This window comes from Scyliorhinus canicula, chromosome 7 (genome assembly GCF_902713615.1).
Source record: "Scyliorhinus canicula chromosome 7, sScyCan1.1, whole genome shotgun sequence".
Classification (NCBI taxonomy): Eukaryota; Metazoa; Chordata; class Chondrichthyes; order Carcharhiniformes; family Scyliorhinidae; genus Scyliorhinus; species Scyliorhinus canicula.
In genome coordinates this window covers 122603275-122620995 of record NC_052152.1, presented here as the reverse complement: position 1 = coordinate 122620995, position 17721 = coordinate 122603275, and the positions used below count along the sequence as shown (strand labels likewise).

The 17721-nt window shown below is 50.3% G+C and overlaps 1 protein-coding gene across 4 annotated transcripts in view; it reads left to right on the top strand.

Annotated features, from left to right (window-relative positions):
• LOC119969338 (cullin-4A) overlaps nt 1-17721 on the top strand; it is a 187190-nt gene that overhangs the window by 79054 nt on the left and 90415 nt on the right. For all 4 annotated transcript variants that reach the window (XR_005461334.1, XM_038802850.1, XM_038802849.1 and 1 more), the window contains one exon: nt 16784-16888. Coding sequence is in view for 3 of the 4 variants with exons in the window: in XM_038802850.1 (XP_038658778.1) it covers nt 16784-16888 (105 nt within the window). In the remaining variant the exon portion in view is untranslated. The remainder of the gene's footprint in view (nt 1-16783; nt 16889-17721) is intronic.

Sequence of the window (17721 nt, the reverse complement as noted above, 5' to 3'; positions counted from 1 at the left end):
TGCTGGAGCGACTGCTACTTCCGGATGTGGAAGGGGAGGGAAGAATTGGGGATATATATAATTGGCTGGGGGAGCAGGGAGGCGAGTGGGTGGTGAAGATCAAGGAGAAATGGGAAGTGGAGTTGAGAATGGAGATACATTACGGAATATGGAGTGAGGCACTGCGAAGGGTAAACGGGACCGCTTCTTGTTCAAGGATGAGCCTGATACAGTTTAAGGTGGTGCACAGGATGCATATGACTCAGGCGAGAATGAGTGGGTTCTTTCAGGGGGTAGCATATGAGTGGGAGAGGTGTGGGCGGGGGCCAGCAAGTGATGCGCACGTATTGGGGTTGTGAAAAATTCAGAAGATTCTGTGCGGGAGTGTTCGCGGTCTTAGCCAGGACAGTGGAGGAGGGAGTGGACCCGGACCCTTTGGTGGCGATATTTGGGGTTTCAGAGAAGCCGGAGCTCATGGAGAGGAGGAAGGCCGATGTCATGGCCTTTGCCTCTCTATTAAGTCGCCTCCCCTCCTCCTCCGCTCCTAAGAGAAAAGCCTTAGCTCCCTCAACCTTTCCTCATAAGACCTATCCTGCAAACCAACCAGCATCCTGGTAAATCTCCTTTGCACCCTTTCCAATGCTTCCACATCCTTCCTATAATGAGATGACCAGAGCTGCACACAATACTCCAAATGTGGTCACACCAGGGTCATGTATAGTTGCAGCATAACCCCGCGGCTCTTAAACTCAAGCCCCTTGTTAATAAATGCTGACACACTAAAGGCCAGCACGGTAGCATAGTGGTTAGCACAATTGCTTCACAGCTCCAGGGTCCCAGGTTCGATTCCCAACTTGGGTCACTGTCTGTGTGGAGTCTGCACGTTCTCCCCGTGTCCGTGGATTTCCTCCCGGTGCTCCGGTTTCCTCCCACAGTCCAAAGATGTGCAGGTTAGGTGGATTGGCTGTGATAAATTGCCCCTTATTGTTGGGTGGGGTTACTGGGTTGTGGGGATAGGATGGAGGTGTGGGCTTGGGTGGGGTGCTGTTTGCAAGAGCCGGTGCAGCCTCGATAGGCCGAATGGCCTCCTGCACTGTAAATTCTAGGCCTTCTTCACGGCTCTATCCACTTGAGTGGCAACCTTCAGAGATCTGTGGACATGAACCCCAAGATCTCTCTGTTCCTCCATATTGCTCAGAACCCTGCCGTTGACTCTGTAATCCGCATTCAAATTTTTCCTACCAAAATGAATCACCTCGCACTTGTCAGGGTTAAACTCCATCTGCCATTTTTCAGCCCAGCTCTGCATCCTATCAATGTCTCTTTGCAGTCTACAACAGCCCTCCACCTCATCCACTACTCCACCAATCTTGGTGTCATCAGCAAATTTACTGACCCACCCTTCAGCCCCCTCTTCCAAGTCATTGATAAAAATCACAAATAGCAGAGTCCCAGTACCTGTGGTACATCGCTGGTAACTGGTCTCCAGTCTGAAAAATTTCCATCCACCACCACCCTCTGTCTTCTTTGTGATAGGCAGCTACTTATCCAATTGGCCAAATTTCCCTCTATCCCACACCACCGTACTTTCTTCATGAGCCGACCATGGGGAATCTTATCAATAGCCTTACTAAAATCCACGTATACGACATCAACTGCTCTACCTTCATCTACACACATAGTTACCTCCTCAAAGAATTCAATCAAATTTCTGAGGCAAGACTTGCCCTTCACGAATCCGTGTTGACTACCCCTGATTAAGCTGGATCTTTCCAAATGGTCATAAATCCTATCCTTCAGGACCTTTTCCATTAACTTAACGACCACCAAAGTAAGACTAACCGGCCTATAATTACCAGGATCATTCCTATTTCTTTTTTTGAACAGAGGAACAACATTCGCCACTGTCCAGTCCTCTGGCACTATCCCCGTAGACAGTGAAGACCCAAAGATCAAAGCCAAAGGCTTTGCAATCTCATCCCTTGCCTCCCAAAGAATCCGAGCATAAATCCCATCTGGCCCAGGGGACTTGTCGACCCTAAGGTTTTTCAAAATTGCTAATACATCTTTCCTCAGAACATCCACCTCCTCCAGCCTGTAACACACACTCATCCTGAAAAACATGGCCCCTCTCCTTGGTGAACACTGAAGAAAAGTATTAATTCAACGCCTCTCCTATCTCTTCTGACTCCATGCACAAGTTCCCACTCCTGCCCTTGACCGGCCCTAACCTCACTCTGGTCATTCTTTTATTTCTCACATAAGAGTAAAAAGCCTGGGATTTCCTTGATCCGACCCACAAAGGACTTCTCATGCCTCCTCCGAGCTCTCCTCAGCCCTTTTTTTTTAGCTAATTCCTTGTTACCTTGTAACCCTCAAGCGACCCAACTGAACTTTGTTTTCTCATCCTTACATCCGCTTCCTTTTTCCTCTTGACAAGGCATTCAACCTCTTTTGTGAACCATGGTTCCCTCACACGGCCATTTCCTCCTTGCCTGACAGGGACATACCTATCAAGGACACAAAATATTTGTACCTTGAACAAGCTCCACTTTTCATTTGTGCCTTTCCCTGACAGTTTCTGTTCCCATCTAATGTTCCCTAATTCTTGCCTAATCACATCATAATTACCCCTCCCCTAATTATAAACATTGCCCTGGCTTATGGCCCTATCCCTCTCCATTGGAATAGTGAAAGACACCGAATTGTGGTCACTTTGCTCTCCCACAAACAAATCTAACACTTGGCCCGGTTCATTACCCAGTACCAAATCCAATGTGGCCCCACCTCTTGTCGGCCTACCCACGTATTGTGTCAGGAAACCCTCCTGCACACACTGTCCAAAAACTGCCCCATCCGAACTGTTCGACCTATAGAGGTTCCAATCAATATTTGGAAAGTTAAAGTCACCCATGACAACTACCCTGAGACCTCCACACCTATCCATAATCTGCTTTGCAATTTCTTCCTCCACATCTCTATTACTCTTTGGGAGCATATAGAAAACTCCTAACAATGTGACCGCTCCTTTACTATTTCTAACTTCAGCCCATTTTACGCCAGTAGGCAGATCCCCCTTGAACTGCCTTTCTGCAGCCGTTGAACTATCCTTGATTAACAATGTGACTCCTCCACTTTTTAAAAAAAAATAATTTTAATTCAAATTTTCACATTTTCACAAAAAAGAAAACAATAACAAACAGAATGACCCCCCCCCCCCCCCCCCCCCCACCCCCCCGCGTATACAGAAGAGAAAAAGTAAATGGCAAATTTCACCCTCTCCAATTTAATAAACCCCGCCATATCGTTGACCCAGGCCTCCACGCTTGGGGGGCCTCGCATCCTTCCACTGAAGAAGATTCCTCCGCCGGGCTACTAGGGACGCAAAGGCCAGAACACCAGCCTCTTTCGCCTCCTGCACTCCCGGCTCCACTGCAACCCTAAATATTGCGAGACCCCAGCCTGGATTGACCCTGGATCCTACCACCCTCGATACCGTCCTTGCTACACCCTTCCAAAATTCCCCCAGTGCTGGGCATGCCCAGAACATGTGGACATGGTTTGCTGGACCCCCAGAGCACCTAATACACCTGTCCTCGCTCCCAAAAAACCGGCTCATCCTTGTCCCGGTCATATGAGCCCTATGCAGCACCTTAAACTGTATGAGGCTAAACCTCGCACAAGAAGAGGAGGAGTTCACCCTTTCCAGGGCATCCGCCCACGTCCCCTCCTCAATCTCCTCACCCAGCTCCTCCTCCCATTTACCTTTCAGCACCTACATCGAGGCCTCGTCTACCTCCTGCATCACCTGGTACGCTTCCGAGATCCTCCCCTCTCCAACCCACACCCCCGAGAGCACCTTGTCCTGAACCCCACGCGGCGGCAGCAGAGGAAATCCCGCCACCTGCCGCCTGACAAACGCCCTTCCTTGCACGTACCTAAAGATGTTCCCCGGGGGGGAGCCCAAACTTCCCTTCCAGCTCACCCAGGCTCGCGAACTTCCCCTCTATGAACAGGTCCCCCAGCCTCCTGACACCTGCCCTGTGCCAACTCAGGAACCCGCCATCAATTCTCACCGGAACAAACCGGTGGTTCCCCCGTATCAGGGACCCCATCGAGGCCCCCACCTCCCCCCCCTGTGCCGCCTCCATTGCCCCCAAATCTTGAGGGTAGCTGCCACTACTGGGCTCGTGGTATACCTCGTTGGAGGGAGCGGCAGCGGCGCCGTTACCAGCGCTTCCAGGCTCGTGCCCACACAGGATGCCATCTCCATCCTCTTCAATGCTGCCCCCTCCCCGTCCATTACCCACTTACGCACCATCGCTGCGTTGACAGCCCAATAATACACACAGAGGTTGGGCAACGCCAGCCCCCTCCCCCCCGATCCCTGCCCTGCTCCAAGAACACCCGTCTCACCCTTGGAGTCCCGTGTGCCCACACAAACCCCGTAATGCTCCTGTTAACCCGCCGAAAAAAGGCCTTCGGGGTAAGGATGGGGAGGCACTGGAACAGGAACAGAAACCTCGGGAGCACCGTCATCTTGACTGACTGCACCCTACCCGTCAGAGGCAGCGGCAGCATGTCCCACCTCTTAAACTCATTTGCTCCACCAGCCTTGTGAGGTTAAGCTTATGCAAGGCCCCCCAGCTCCTGGCCACCTGAACCCCCAAGTACCTGAAGCTCCTCTCCGCCCTTTTCAGTGGGAGCCTCCCAATCCCCCCCTCCTGGTCCCCCGGGTGTACCACAAACAGCTCGCTTTTCCCAAATTTAAGCTTATACCCTGAGAAATCCCCAAATTCTCAGAAAATCCCCATCACCACTGGCATTCCCTCCACCGGGTCCGCCACATACAACAAAAGGTCGTCCGCGTAGAGCGACACTCGGTGCTCCTCCCCACCCCGGACCAGCCCCCTCCAATCCCCCGATTCCCTCAGCGCCATAGCCAGGGGTTCAATTGCCAGTGCAAAAGGTAGGGGGACAGGGGACACCCCTGCCTCGTCCCTCGATATAATCAAAAATACTCCGACCTCCTCTTATTCATGGCCACACTTGCCATCGGGGCCTCATACAACAGCCTCACCCAACTGACAAACCCCTCCCCAAACCTGAACCTTTCCAGCACCTCCCACAAGTACCCCCACTCGACCCTATCAAAGGCCTTCTCCGCATCTAGTGCCACCACTATCTCCGCCTCCCCTTCTACCACCGGCATCATTATAACGTTCAATAGCCTCCGTATATTAGTGTTCAGCTGCCTCCCCTTCACAAACCCCGTTTGATCCTCGTGGATAACCTGCAGCACACAGTCCTCTATCCTCGTGGCTAAGATCTTTGCCAACAACTTGGCGTCCACATTCAAGAGTGAGATCGGCCTGTATGGCCCACACTGCAGGGGATCCTTGCCTTGCTTAAGAATCAAGAAGATCAGCGCCCGAGACATCGTCGGGGGCAAGGCCCACCCCCTCCCTTGCCTCGTTGAAGGTCCTGACCAACAAGGGGCCCAGCAGGTCAACAAGTCGAACTCAGCCCAAAGGCTGCGCCGCTCCCTCAGCAATCCCTCCTCCGTGGCCTCCGCGTACCTCCTATCCACCCTCACCATCTCCCCACCAATCTCTCCCTTTCTCTCTGCTCCCCTCGCTCCCTGTGGGCCTGAATGGAGATCAACGCCCCCCCCCCGAACCACCGCCTTCAGCGCCTCCCAGACCGTCCCCACCCGGACCTCCCCATTATCGTTGGCCTCTAGATATCTCTCGATACATCCTCGAACCCGCCCCCTCACCACCTCGTCCGCCAGCAGCCCCACCTCCAAGCACCACAACGGGCGCTGGTCCCTCTCCTCCCCCAGCTCGAGGTCCACCCAATGCGGGGCATGGTCCGAAATGGCTATCGCCGAGTACTCAGCGTCTACTACCCTCGCAATCAGCGCCCTACTCAAAACGAAAAAATCAATCCGGGAGTAGGCCTTATGCACATGGGAGAAGTATGAAAATTCCCTGGCCCTCGGCCTCGCGAACCTCCATGGATCCGCCCCTCCCATCTTAGCCGCCGCAGGCCTCCTACCCGTCCTGGAACTGGATCGATCCAGTGGCGGATCCAGCACCGTGTTGAAATCCCCCCCCCCATTACCAGGCGCCCCGCCTCCGAATCTGGAATCCGGCCCAACATGCGCCGCATGAAACCCGCATGTTCCCAATTCGGGGCATATACATTGACCAGCACTACCCGCTCCCCTTGTAGCTTGCCGCTCACCATCACGTACCTCCCGCTACTGTCTGCCACCACACTCGATGCCTCAAACGACACCCTCTTCCCCACCAGGATCGCCACCCCCCCGGTTTTTTGCATCCAGCCCCGAATGAAACACTTGGCCCACCCACCCCTTCCTCAACCTAACCTGATCTGCCACCTTCAGATGCGTCTCCTGAAGCATAGCCACGTCCGTCTTCAGCCCCCTCAGGTGCGCGAACACGTGGGACCGTTTGACCGGCCCATTCAGTCCCCTCACATTCCAGGTGATCAGCAGGATCGGAGTGACACCTGCCACCCTCCCCCGCCGACTAGCCATCAGCCTTCTGTAATCCGCCACGTGCCCGTGTCCTCCGCTCAGCCCGTTCCCCACAGCGACAGACCCCCATCCTGACCCCCTCTGCACGCAAGTCAGCTGACTCCTGCTGACCCTGGCTGCTCCCGCCACCCCAATTACCCACCCCAGTGTCACACACCCATTCCCCCTATGCCGAGATCGCCCCCTGCTTCTCCAGCGCGGGAGAAAAGCCCGCGCCCCCGTTCCAAGCGCCACACCCCGGACCCAAAACGCGGGAAGACAGGCACATGACCCAACAGGGCTGTGAACCCCACCCAAACCCGCAGCCAGTGAAATAATACAAATCCCAACATGATATAAAACACCCAAGTAAACAGATAACAGTCCCGAAAAGCAGAAAAGAAAAAACAGAACAGCTTAAAAACATCGTCCAGTAGAACCAAAAAAAGCGAAAGGATATAAAGGAGGACAAAGCCTCCGGACTGCGTACAACGTTCCCCAGCCCCCAGTCTTCAGTTCAGGTCCAGCTTCTCTGCCTGGACAAAATTCCAGGCCTCCTCCGGGGGAGTCAAAATAAAGTTGGCGGTCTTTATAAGTGACCCACAGGCGTGCCGGCTGCAACAGACCAAACTTGACCCCCTTCTTCTGGAGCACTGCCTTCGCCCGGTTAAACCCAGCCCTTCTCTTCGCCACCTCTGCACTTCAGTCCTGGTAGATCCTGATCTCCGTATTCTCCTGCTTGCTACTCCTCTCCCTCTTCGCCCAACGAAGCACACATTCGCGGTCGACCAAGCGTTGAAAGCGGACCAGCACCGCCCTGGGCGGCTCGTTCGGCCTGGACCTCCGCAGCAGCACCCGATGGGCACCCTCCAGCTCCAGGGGTCCCCGGAACGACCCCGCGCCCATCAGCGAGTTCAGCATCAGGACCACGTAGGCCCCCAAATCCGAACCTTCCAGCCCCTCCAGGAGGCCCAAAATCCACAGATTCTTCCGGCGGGAGACATTCTCCATCTCCCGAATCTCCGCAGCCTGAGCCGTCTGAGTCGCCCCGAGCCTGTCCAGCGATGTCCTCAACGGCTCCAGGATCTCAGCTTTTAGTTCCTGGAAGGAGCGCAGCAGCAGCTCCTGCTGCTCCCGCGCCCACTGCTGCCACGTTGCCGGTTCCCCGCCCGCCGCTATCTTGTCCTTTTTGCCTCGCACCTTCTTCTGCTGCAAAGTTGATTTTCCTGTTGCTCCACTTCTAGTCCAGCCCATCCACCGGCCGCCAAGCACCGAGGCTGCGTTCCCACCCGGGGAAAAGTCAAACCAGCGCCGCTGCGGGCCCTTAAAAGAGCCCGAAAGTCCAAAAATAGCGGGAGCCACCGAACGTGCGGCTTAGCACTGCATCGCCGCAACCGGAAGTCCCGACTCCTCCACCTCTTTTACAACCTTTCCTACTCTTATTGAAATATGTACCTTGGAACTTCCAAACCATTCCTGTCCCTGTTCTAACCATGTCTCCGTAATGCCCACAACATCATAGTCCCAGGGACCAATCCACGCTCCAAGTTCACCTACCTTATTCCTTGCATTGAGGTAGGCACACGTCAACCCACCTTCCTGTCTGCCGGTACACTCCTGCGACTTTGATTGCCTCCTCAGTACCTCACTACTCTCAACACTGGCTTCTGGACTGCAGTTCGTTTTCCCACCCCCCTGAAAAATTAGTTTAAACCCCCCCTGAAGAGCCGTTGCAAATTTCCCTCCTAGGATATTGGTGCCCCACTGATTCAGGTGCAAACCTGAACAGGTCTGTACAGGCCCCACCTTTCGCAGAATGTGCTCCAATTATTCATGTTACTGAAACCCTCCCTCCTACACCATCCCTGCAGCCACGTGTTTATCTGTACTCTCTCCCTGTTCCTTAACTTGCAAGCACGTGGCACCGGCAACAAACCAGAAATGACAACATGGTTTGTCCCGGTTCTCACCCTAGCTCCCTAAATTCCTGTTTAAATCCCCGTCCCTTCTCTTACCTATGTCGTTGGTACCGATGTGTACCATGACTTGTGACTGTTCCCCCTCCCCCTCAAGGATTCTGAAAACACGGTCTGAGACATCACAGACCCTGGCACCCGGGAGGCAACATACCATCCATGAGTCTCTTTTGTTGCCACAGAACCATCTTTCACTCCCTTTAACTATCGAGTCCCCAATAACTATTACTCCCTTTCTCAGCAAGGACTCACTCAGCAACCACTGCGCCCCGCACGATACCAACAATCCATGATGTAGGAGTCCTTTTTGTCGAGTTGCTCTAGTGATGAGTATCTGACCAGAGAGATGGCATCTGCTGTGGACCGTTTGCGACGGTATGCGAATTGCAGTGGATCTAGGCGTTCTGGGAGTATGGAGTTGATGTGCCTCATGACCAACCTCTCGAATCACTTCATTACATTCGATGTCAGGGGCAGAGTGGGGTCCAACCCTACTCCTAATTCTTATGATTTTTTAAAAAACGTATTTTATTCCAAACATTTTTAAAGTATAAAAGCAATAAACCAAAAACAATCTCCACTCCTCACAGTTCAGTTTGTGCATGTTTTTCCCTCTTTTCCCCTGCCACCGTAATGAACAAATCCTCAAACATGATCATGCACAGCCCCACCGCATCTCAAAGCCCTTCACTGATACTCTCAATTGGAACTTAATCTTTTCCCTTCTGAGCCACAGGGACGGACTCCACGCTGGAGATCCGTTCACCATGGCTTACCCCTGGTAGGTCATCCCCCTCAACAGTATCCAAAACGGTATACTTGTTACTGAGGGGAACGACCACAGAGGATCCCTGCACTGACTGCTTCCTCCCAGCCCCTCTCACCGTCACCCATCTATCTTCATTCTTCGGAGTAACTACATCCTTGAAGCTTCTATCTATGACCACGTCTGCCTCCCAAATGATCCGAAGTTCATCCAGCTCCAGCTCCAGTTCCCTAACGCGGTTTCTGAGGAGCTGGAGATGGGTGCACTTTCCACAGGTGAAATCAGCAGGGACACTGGCGCATCCCTCACCTCAAACATTCTGTAGGAGGAATATTGCACTGCCTTCCCTGCCATCCCCTCTAGATAACTTGCGGATAAAAACAAGAAAAAGAAAGAGCTGTTATGGACCCGCGCAAACAATTTAAATCTTTACTACTTACCTAGCAGTCACTGTCCTCACCCCGATCGGATTCAGCTGGAAACCCCCAACAGTATGTTTTTTAAAAATTTACTCCCCTTCTCAGCAAGGACTCACTCAGCAACCACTGCGCCCCGCACGATACCAACAATCCATGATGTAGGAGTCCTTTTTGTCGAGTTGCTCTAGTGATGAGTATCTGACCAGAGAGATGGCATCTGCTGTGGACCGTTTGCGACGGTATGCGAATTGCAGTGGATCTAGGCATTCTGGGAGTATGGAGTTGATGTGCCTCATGACCAACCTCTCGAATCACTTCATTACATTCGATGTCAGGGGCAGAGTGGGGTCCAACCCTACTCCTAATTCTTATGATTTAAAAAAAAACGTATTTTATTCCAAACATTTTTAAAGTATAAAAGCAATAAACCAAAAACAATCTCCACTCCTCACAGTTCAGTTTGTGCATGTTTTTCCCTCTTTTCCCCTGCCACCGTAATGAACAAATCCTCAAACATGATCATGCACAGCCCCACCGCATCTCAAAGCCATTCACTGATACTCTCAATTGGAACTTAATCTTTTCCAGCCGGAGAAAGTCGTGCAGGTCCCCCAGCCAGGCTGACACCCCCGGTACCGTTGACAACTGCCATTCCAACAGAATCCTTCACCGGGCAACAAGAGAGGCGAAGGCCACAATGTCGGCCTTTCTCCCCTCCATCAGCTCCGGAATTTCCATTGCCCAAAAATCGGCACCATAGGCTCCTGCCCAACCTTTCACCCACAATCTTTGATAGCATTCCAAACATATCTTCCCAGTATCTCAGATTTCCCAGATTTCTCACAGCCCCAGAACATATGCACATGATTTGCTGGTTCTCGCCCACATTCGTCTGCCACCCCCTGGAAGAATCTTGCCCAAGTCATATAGAATTTACAGTGCAGAAGGAGGCCATTTGGCCCATCGAGTATGCACTGGTCGTTGAAAAGAGCACCCTGCTTCAGCCCATGTCTCCCCCCCCCCCCCCCCCCCCCCAACCACATAACCCAGTAACCTCACCTAACCTTCTGGACACTAAGGGCCAAATTAGCATGGCCAATCCACCTAACCTGCACAACTTTGGACTGTGGGAGGAAACCCACACAGACACGGGGACAACAAGCAAGCTTTACACAATCACCCGAGGCCTGAATTGAACCTGCCACCCCAGAGCTGTGAGGCAGCAGTCCTAACCACTGTGTTACCATGCCATCCATATGATAGATACTTGAGGATGTTTCCATTTATGTGAGACTACAATCAAGGGGACATAAATTTAAGAATAAGAGGTCTTCTGTTGAAGGTGGCAATGATGAGGAACGTTTTCTCTCAGAGTAGTAGAGCAGGGACAGAAATGCTTGTTGCAGGTTCCAGGATTTAGATGTTTCTGTAAGAACAGAGAAGATGGTAAAAGAGGGGGGGGTGTGGCATTGTTAATCAAGGAAAGTATTACGGCGGTAGAAAGGACGTTTGAGGACTCGTCTACTGAGGTAGTATGGGCCGAGGTTAAGAACAGGAGAGGAGAGGTCACCCTGTTGGGAGTTGTCTTTAGACCTCCGAATAGTTCCAGAGATGTAGAGGAAAGGATTGCAAAGATGATTCTCAACAGGAGCGAGAGTAACAGGGTAGTTGTTATGGGGGACTTTAACTTTCCAAATATTGACTGGAAATACTATAGTTCGAGTACTATAGATGGGTCAGTTTTTGTGCAGTGTGTGCAGGAGGGTTTTCTGACACAGTATGTAGACAGGCCAACAAGGGGCGAGGCCACATTGGATTTGGTACTGGGTAATGAACCCGGCCAGGTGTTAGATTTAGATGTAGGTGAGCACTTTGGTGATAGTGATCACAACTCGGTTATGTTTACTTCAGCAATGGGCAGGGATAGGTATATACCGCAAGGCAAGAATTATAGCTGGGGGAAAGGCAATTATGATGCTATTCGGCAAGATTTAGGATGTATAGGATGGGGAAGGAAACTGCAGGGGATGGGTACAATCGAAATGTGGAGCTTTTTCAAGGAACAGCTACTGCGTGTCCTTGATAAGTATGTACCTGTCAGGCAGGGAGGAATTTGTCGAGCAAGGGAACCGTGGTTTACTAAGGAAGTTGAAGCACTTGCCAAGAGGAAGAAGAAGGCTTATGTTAGGATGAGACATGAAGGCTCAGTTTGGGCACTTGAGAGTTACAGGTTAGCCAGGAAGGACCTAAAGGGAGAGTTAAGAAGAGCGAGGAGAGGACACGAAAAGTCATTGGCGGATAGGATCAAGGAAAACCCTAAGGCTTTCGATAGGTATATCAGGAACAAAAGAATGACTAGAGTAAGATTAGGGCCAATCAAGGATAGCAGTGGAAAGTTGTGTGTGGAATCAGAGGAGATAGGGGAAGCGTTAAATGGATATTTTTCATCAGTGTTTACACTGGAGAAAGACAATGTTGTCGAGGAGAATACTCAGGTTCAGTCGACCAGGCTAGATGGAATTGAGGTTCAAAAGGAGGAGGTGTTATCAATTTTGGAAAATGTAAAAATAGATAAGTCCCCTGGGCCAGATGGGATTTATCCTAGGATTCTCTGGGAAGCCAGGGAGGAGATTGCAGAGCCTTTGTCCTTGATCTTTATGTCGTCTTTGTCGACAGGAATAGTGCCGGAAGACTGGAGGATAGCAAATGTTGTCCCCTTGTTCAAGAAGGGGAGTAGAGACAACCCTGGTAATTATAGACCTGTGAGCCTTACTTCGGTTGTGGGTAAAATGTTGGAAAAGGTTATAAGAGATAGGGTTTATAATCATCTTGAAACGAACAAGTTGATTAGCGATAGTCAACACGGTTTTGTGAAGGGTAGGTCATGCCTCACAAACCTTATTGAGCTTTTTGAGAAGGTGACCAAACAGGTGGATGAGGGTAAAGCGGTTGATGTGGTGTATATGGATTTCAGTAAGGTGTTTGACAAGGTTCCCCACGGTAGGCTATTGCAGAAAATACGGAAGTATGGGATTGAAGGTGATTTAGCGGTTTGGATCAGTAATTGGCTAGCTGAAAGACGACAGAGGGTGGTGGTTGATGGCAAATGTTCATCCTGGAGTTCAGTTACTAGTGGTGTACCGCAAGGATCTGTTTTGGGGCCACTGCTGTTTGTCATTTTTATAAATGACCTGGAAGAGGGTGTAGAAGGATGGGTTAGTAAATTTGCAGATGACACGAAGGTCGGTGGAGTTGTGGATAATGCTGAAGGATGTTATAGGATACAGAGGGACATAGATAAGCTGCAGAGCTGGGCTGAGAGGTGGCAGATGGAGTTTAATGCGGAAAAGTGTGAGGTGGTTCACTTTGGAAGGAGTAACAGGAATGCAGAGTACTGGGCTAATGGCAAGATTCTTGGTAGTGTAGATGAACAGAGAGATCTCGGCATTCAGGTACATAAATCCCTGAAAGTTGCCACCCAGGTTAATAGGGCTGTTAAGAAGGCATATGGTGTGCTAGCCTTTATCAGTAGGGGGATTGAGTTTCGGAGCCACAAGGTCATGCTGCAACTGTACATAACTCTGGTGCGGCCACTCCTGGAGTACTGCGTGCAGTTCTGGTCACCACATTATGGGAAAGATGTGGAAGCTTTGGAAAGGGTTCAGAGGAGATTTACTAGGATGTTGCCTGGTATGGAGGGAAGGTCTTACGAGGAAAGGCTCAGGGACTTGAGTCATTGTCCAGTTGATTGGAGGTGTCCAAAATATAACTTTATCGCTAAGTATTCACATCAACACACTTGCGTAAGAACAAAATCAAAACTTAAAAACAAAATGTCAAACAGCAGCACAGTAGCATTGTGGGTCGTGCAATCGCTTCACAGCTCCAGGGTCCCAGGTTCGATTCCGGCTTGGGTCACTGTCTGTGCGGAGTCTGCACATCCTCCCCGTGTGTGCGTGGGTTTCCTCCGGGTGCTCCAGTTTCCTCCCACAGTCCAAAGATGTGCGGGTTAGGTGGATTGGCCATGCTAAATTGCCCTTGATGCATAAAATTGCCCTTCGTGTTGGGTGGGGTTACTGGGTTATGGGGATAGGGTGGAGGTGTTGACCTTGGGTGGGGTGCTCTTTCCAAGAGCCGGTGCAGACTCTATGGGCCGAATGGCCTCCTTCTGCACTGTAAATTCTATCTAATACCTGAGTTGGCCAAATACATGGCAAAGAGTTCATTAATCATAAAAGCAAAAAGAAAACACTTCAAAATAAACAAATGAAATTATTTAAGATTTTGGGAAGGCAGGAACTCGGGAACGATTCCTTGACCATGAGGTCTTACTCTGGAGGGAATCCTTATCCATGGTCTCGTCCCTCATTTTCTCTCATTGGTTTTTAATTCTCAGCTGAGACCTCCTGGTTCATTCAAATAGATATCTGTTACTTAGAGGACAATTTATGAATTAAACATTGGCTGTTATTTAAGATTGACTGGTATCCATCAGGAATAATTCAGTGTCTACTTACGCCGCCTTACGAGAATGGGATTATTACGCCAAGGCTAGCCATCAACGTTGCTGTAATTGATACATAAGAACTAGGAGCAGAGTAGGCCATCTGGCCCCTCGAGCCCATACATTCCTTGATACATTCTTATTACTAAATGCACTGGAATACAATGGTCTATTCGTTATATGAAGTATTAGTTGAAACTATGTCTGAATTTCTGCAGACGTGACCCTAAAGTTCGATCGTTTATTCATTATCTGAAACATTGAACAATTCTCTAGCTGTGCACTCAATAGGTTCCGAAAGACATCTGTAAACCAATCCCTTTTATGCTATCCACCACCTCTCTCAGCCCTATTGGCTCCTCCAGAGCCTGCCTCCTATCCTCATCCAGGGAATTCCAGCTCATCCAAAACCACCCCATAACCCCTTCCTCACCCCCGGATCAGTCCTGTATAACTTCTCGTAATACTCCCTGAATGCCTCTTTAATCTTCCCTGACTCCGACACTACCTCCCCCTTCCATTTGTACCCTCAGAATTTCCCTGGACACTGCCTTCCTCCGACACTGCCTTCCTCCATAGCTGATGGGATAGCATGCGGCTCACCTTCTCTCCATATTCATTCTCTGCTTTCTCGCCCACCCCTCCCCGTTCAGTCCCAGTACATTCCTTGTTACCAACCTTATCGGAAGCGTGCACCTTCATTCTCCTTTACGGTCCGCCATCACCCCCATCCAATTCTACCTCCTTTGATTTTTCCCTAAACCGGGCCCATCCAAGATGGCCTAATTCGCTACCCATTCTCCAACACTGCCACATCACATCCCCCCTGATCCCCGCCCCCACTTGGTCATCCCCGCGGCCATCTCTTCCACCTCACTTCCGTTTGGCAGCATTACCTGCCAGTATGGCAGCTCCTACCCGGAGGCTCCTCCTATCTACACCTCCACCCCTACCCTCGCCTTTCCTTCCTTGGTCTGTGCAAACGGCTCCCCGTGGACCTCACCCTCTCCACTCACACAAAGACAGATCCAAAACCACAGGTCACCCCTTCCATTAGCCTCCTCTGGGGTTTAAAAGTAGTACTTCCAGCCTTCAAAAGTCACCCAAAGTTTCACCGGTATAGAACTGCTTTGGCCTTGTTGAACGCCTTTTCGCCATGTCCTGATAGATTTGGACCCTGTTCCCCTCCCATTCGTTGCTCCGCTTTTCCTTGCTCCGCCACAGGATTTTCTCCTTCTCCACAAACCTCTGGAGCCTCACAATCACTGCCTGCGGTGGCTCCCTCTAGGGTATTGTCCAGTTCCCCCCTCCGCCACCAGCCCCGCCAGCATCTTTCAGACATATCTCGTGGCACTCGTGTCATCCACATCTTCAGGCAAGCCAATGATACTCAGATTCTGCCTTCTGGATCTATTCTCCTGCTCCTCTACCTTTGTCCTCAGTGACTTGCAACGGTCTCCCCACCTCCGCCTCCAATGTCACCACCCAATCACTGTGATCGGACATCACCTTCTCCATCTCCCGGATCTGCGACCCCTGTGCTTCCAGACAAGCTCGACTCTCTCCCTCGATCCTTTCAGAGGTGTTACCGTTCCCTCGATGGCCTTCAACTGATCCTCATGCATCTCCTTTCGCTTCTGGCTGAACTCGTCTCTAATAAATGGCATCAACTGCTCCATCTTCACAATTGCTACTGCACTGCAGGTCGCCTCCAGTTCCTTGGCCAGGTCTTTAACCTTTTATGCCAGGCCTAGTAACCAGCCACGGGAGGGGATCTTCTCCACACTTTCCTGTCGGAATTACTCCGCTTTCGGTTAAACAAAATAAGCTCAAACCAATGGCTGCATGCTGGAGCTGCCCTGTGTGCGACCACTCACTCCGGGGCCGCCATCGGAAGTCCTCTTAATTCTTTTGATCTTGTCTTGACCTGTATACAAAGCCATACTTTTTCTTTCAATGTTCCTCCTATCCACCCCACCACTCGCTTCTACTTTGCCCCAGCATTAAAGAGATCGTTCAGTCACATTGATTCTGCTTTCAGTAATCCCCGAGACCTCGCTCTCTCTTTCCACTATTCAAATACAAACTCTTCAAAACGGCAAAATGACCAATGACAGAAGGCAAATCTTCAATAATGCTGGAGCTGCAGGTTAGGTGGATTGGACATGAGAAATTGCCCTTAGTGACCAAAAAGATTAGGAGGGGTTATTGGGTTACGGGGATAGGGTGGAAGTGAGGGCTTAAGTGGGTCAGTGCAGACTTGATGGGCCGAATAGCTTCCTTCTGCACTCTATGTTCTATGTTCTAATAAGCTGTTGTCAGGTTGTCGGCCCCATGTTCTGTGCAATCACAGTATATTATTTATTTCGTGTCTCAGCATTTAGTCTCTCTGACAGCCATCCACTTGAACTTATTTTCCTGCCCTACTTAACATTAAAATCTTGTACACACTGGCAACGTTTGAGGTTTTTTGTAGTTGAACTTGATTTTTTTAATCATTATTAGTCAATATTAAATTGATTGCTTCACATTTCATTGCAGAATGACACTGTTCAGGGTGAATCATTACTAACATGTGATTGAATTTGTTAACAGCCAAGTATGTTGATTCAAAACTGAGAGCTGGGAACAAAGAAGCAACAGATGAGGAGCTGGAAAGAATGCTGGATAAAATCATGATCATATTTCGCTTTATTCATGGTGAGCTCACATTGATTTGAAACTACATTGAGAATCCTCTTTATAAGTTTTGTTTCTGGACTTGCGAATTGCTTTTTGTCTGAGGTATAGATTGCCCCAACCCAGAATGTGAAATCAACAACAAAACCCCAGCAAAAACCTGAATAATCAAGTAAACAGGCTCAGTATTCTTTTCCCTCGGTCCTTATTGCCTCGAATGCTGAGAAAAGGCAGGCGAATGGCACTTAGTCAAAATGCTCATTTACAGAACCGATGCATACACGATGGGCCAAATAGCCTCCTTCCTGTGATTGGTATTTTCCAGTTTTTACAGAGTAACAGCTCAAGTGTATCTGATATTTACAAATAAAGTCAATTCTCATTTACAAAGATTTCTACATGTGGTTCATCACCTGCCCTCCCCCTTCCTTCGTTGGTAGCTTAGTTTCCCTCTTAGTTTCCCTCTTCTGCCGGACGGTTGCTGGACAGGGCAAGACTACCACTGGACGAAGCCAGATGAAAATGGGAGGATGAATTGGGCATGGAAGCAGGTTGGGGACTCTGAGGCGAAGCACTGAGCAGGGCCAACTCCACCTCCTCCTACGCTAGGCTAAGCCTCATGCAGTTCAAAGTGGTGCACAGAGCTCACCTAACCAGAACCTGAATGAGTCAATTATTCCTGGAGGTGGAGGACAAATGTGAATGATGCCAAAGACACCCAGCCAACCACGCCCACATGTTCTGGGCCTGCCCCTGATTGTCGCTCCCTCATGTGTTACACTTCCTCATGTGTAATTCTGACTGGTCCGATACCCAGAAGACTGCCACTTTCGGGCAAGGCTCCATCCTTACCC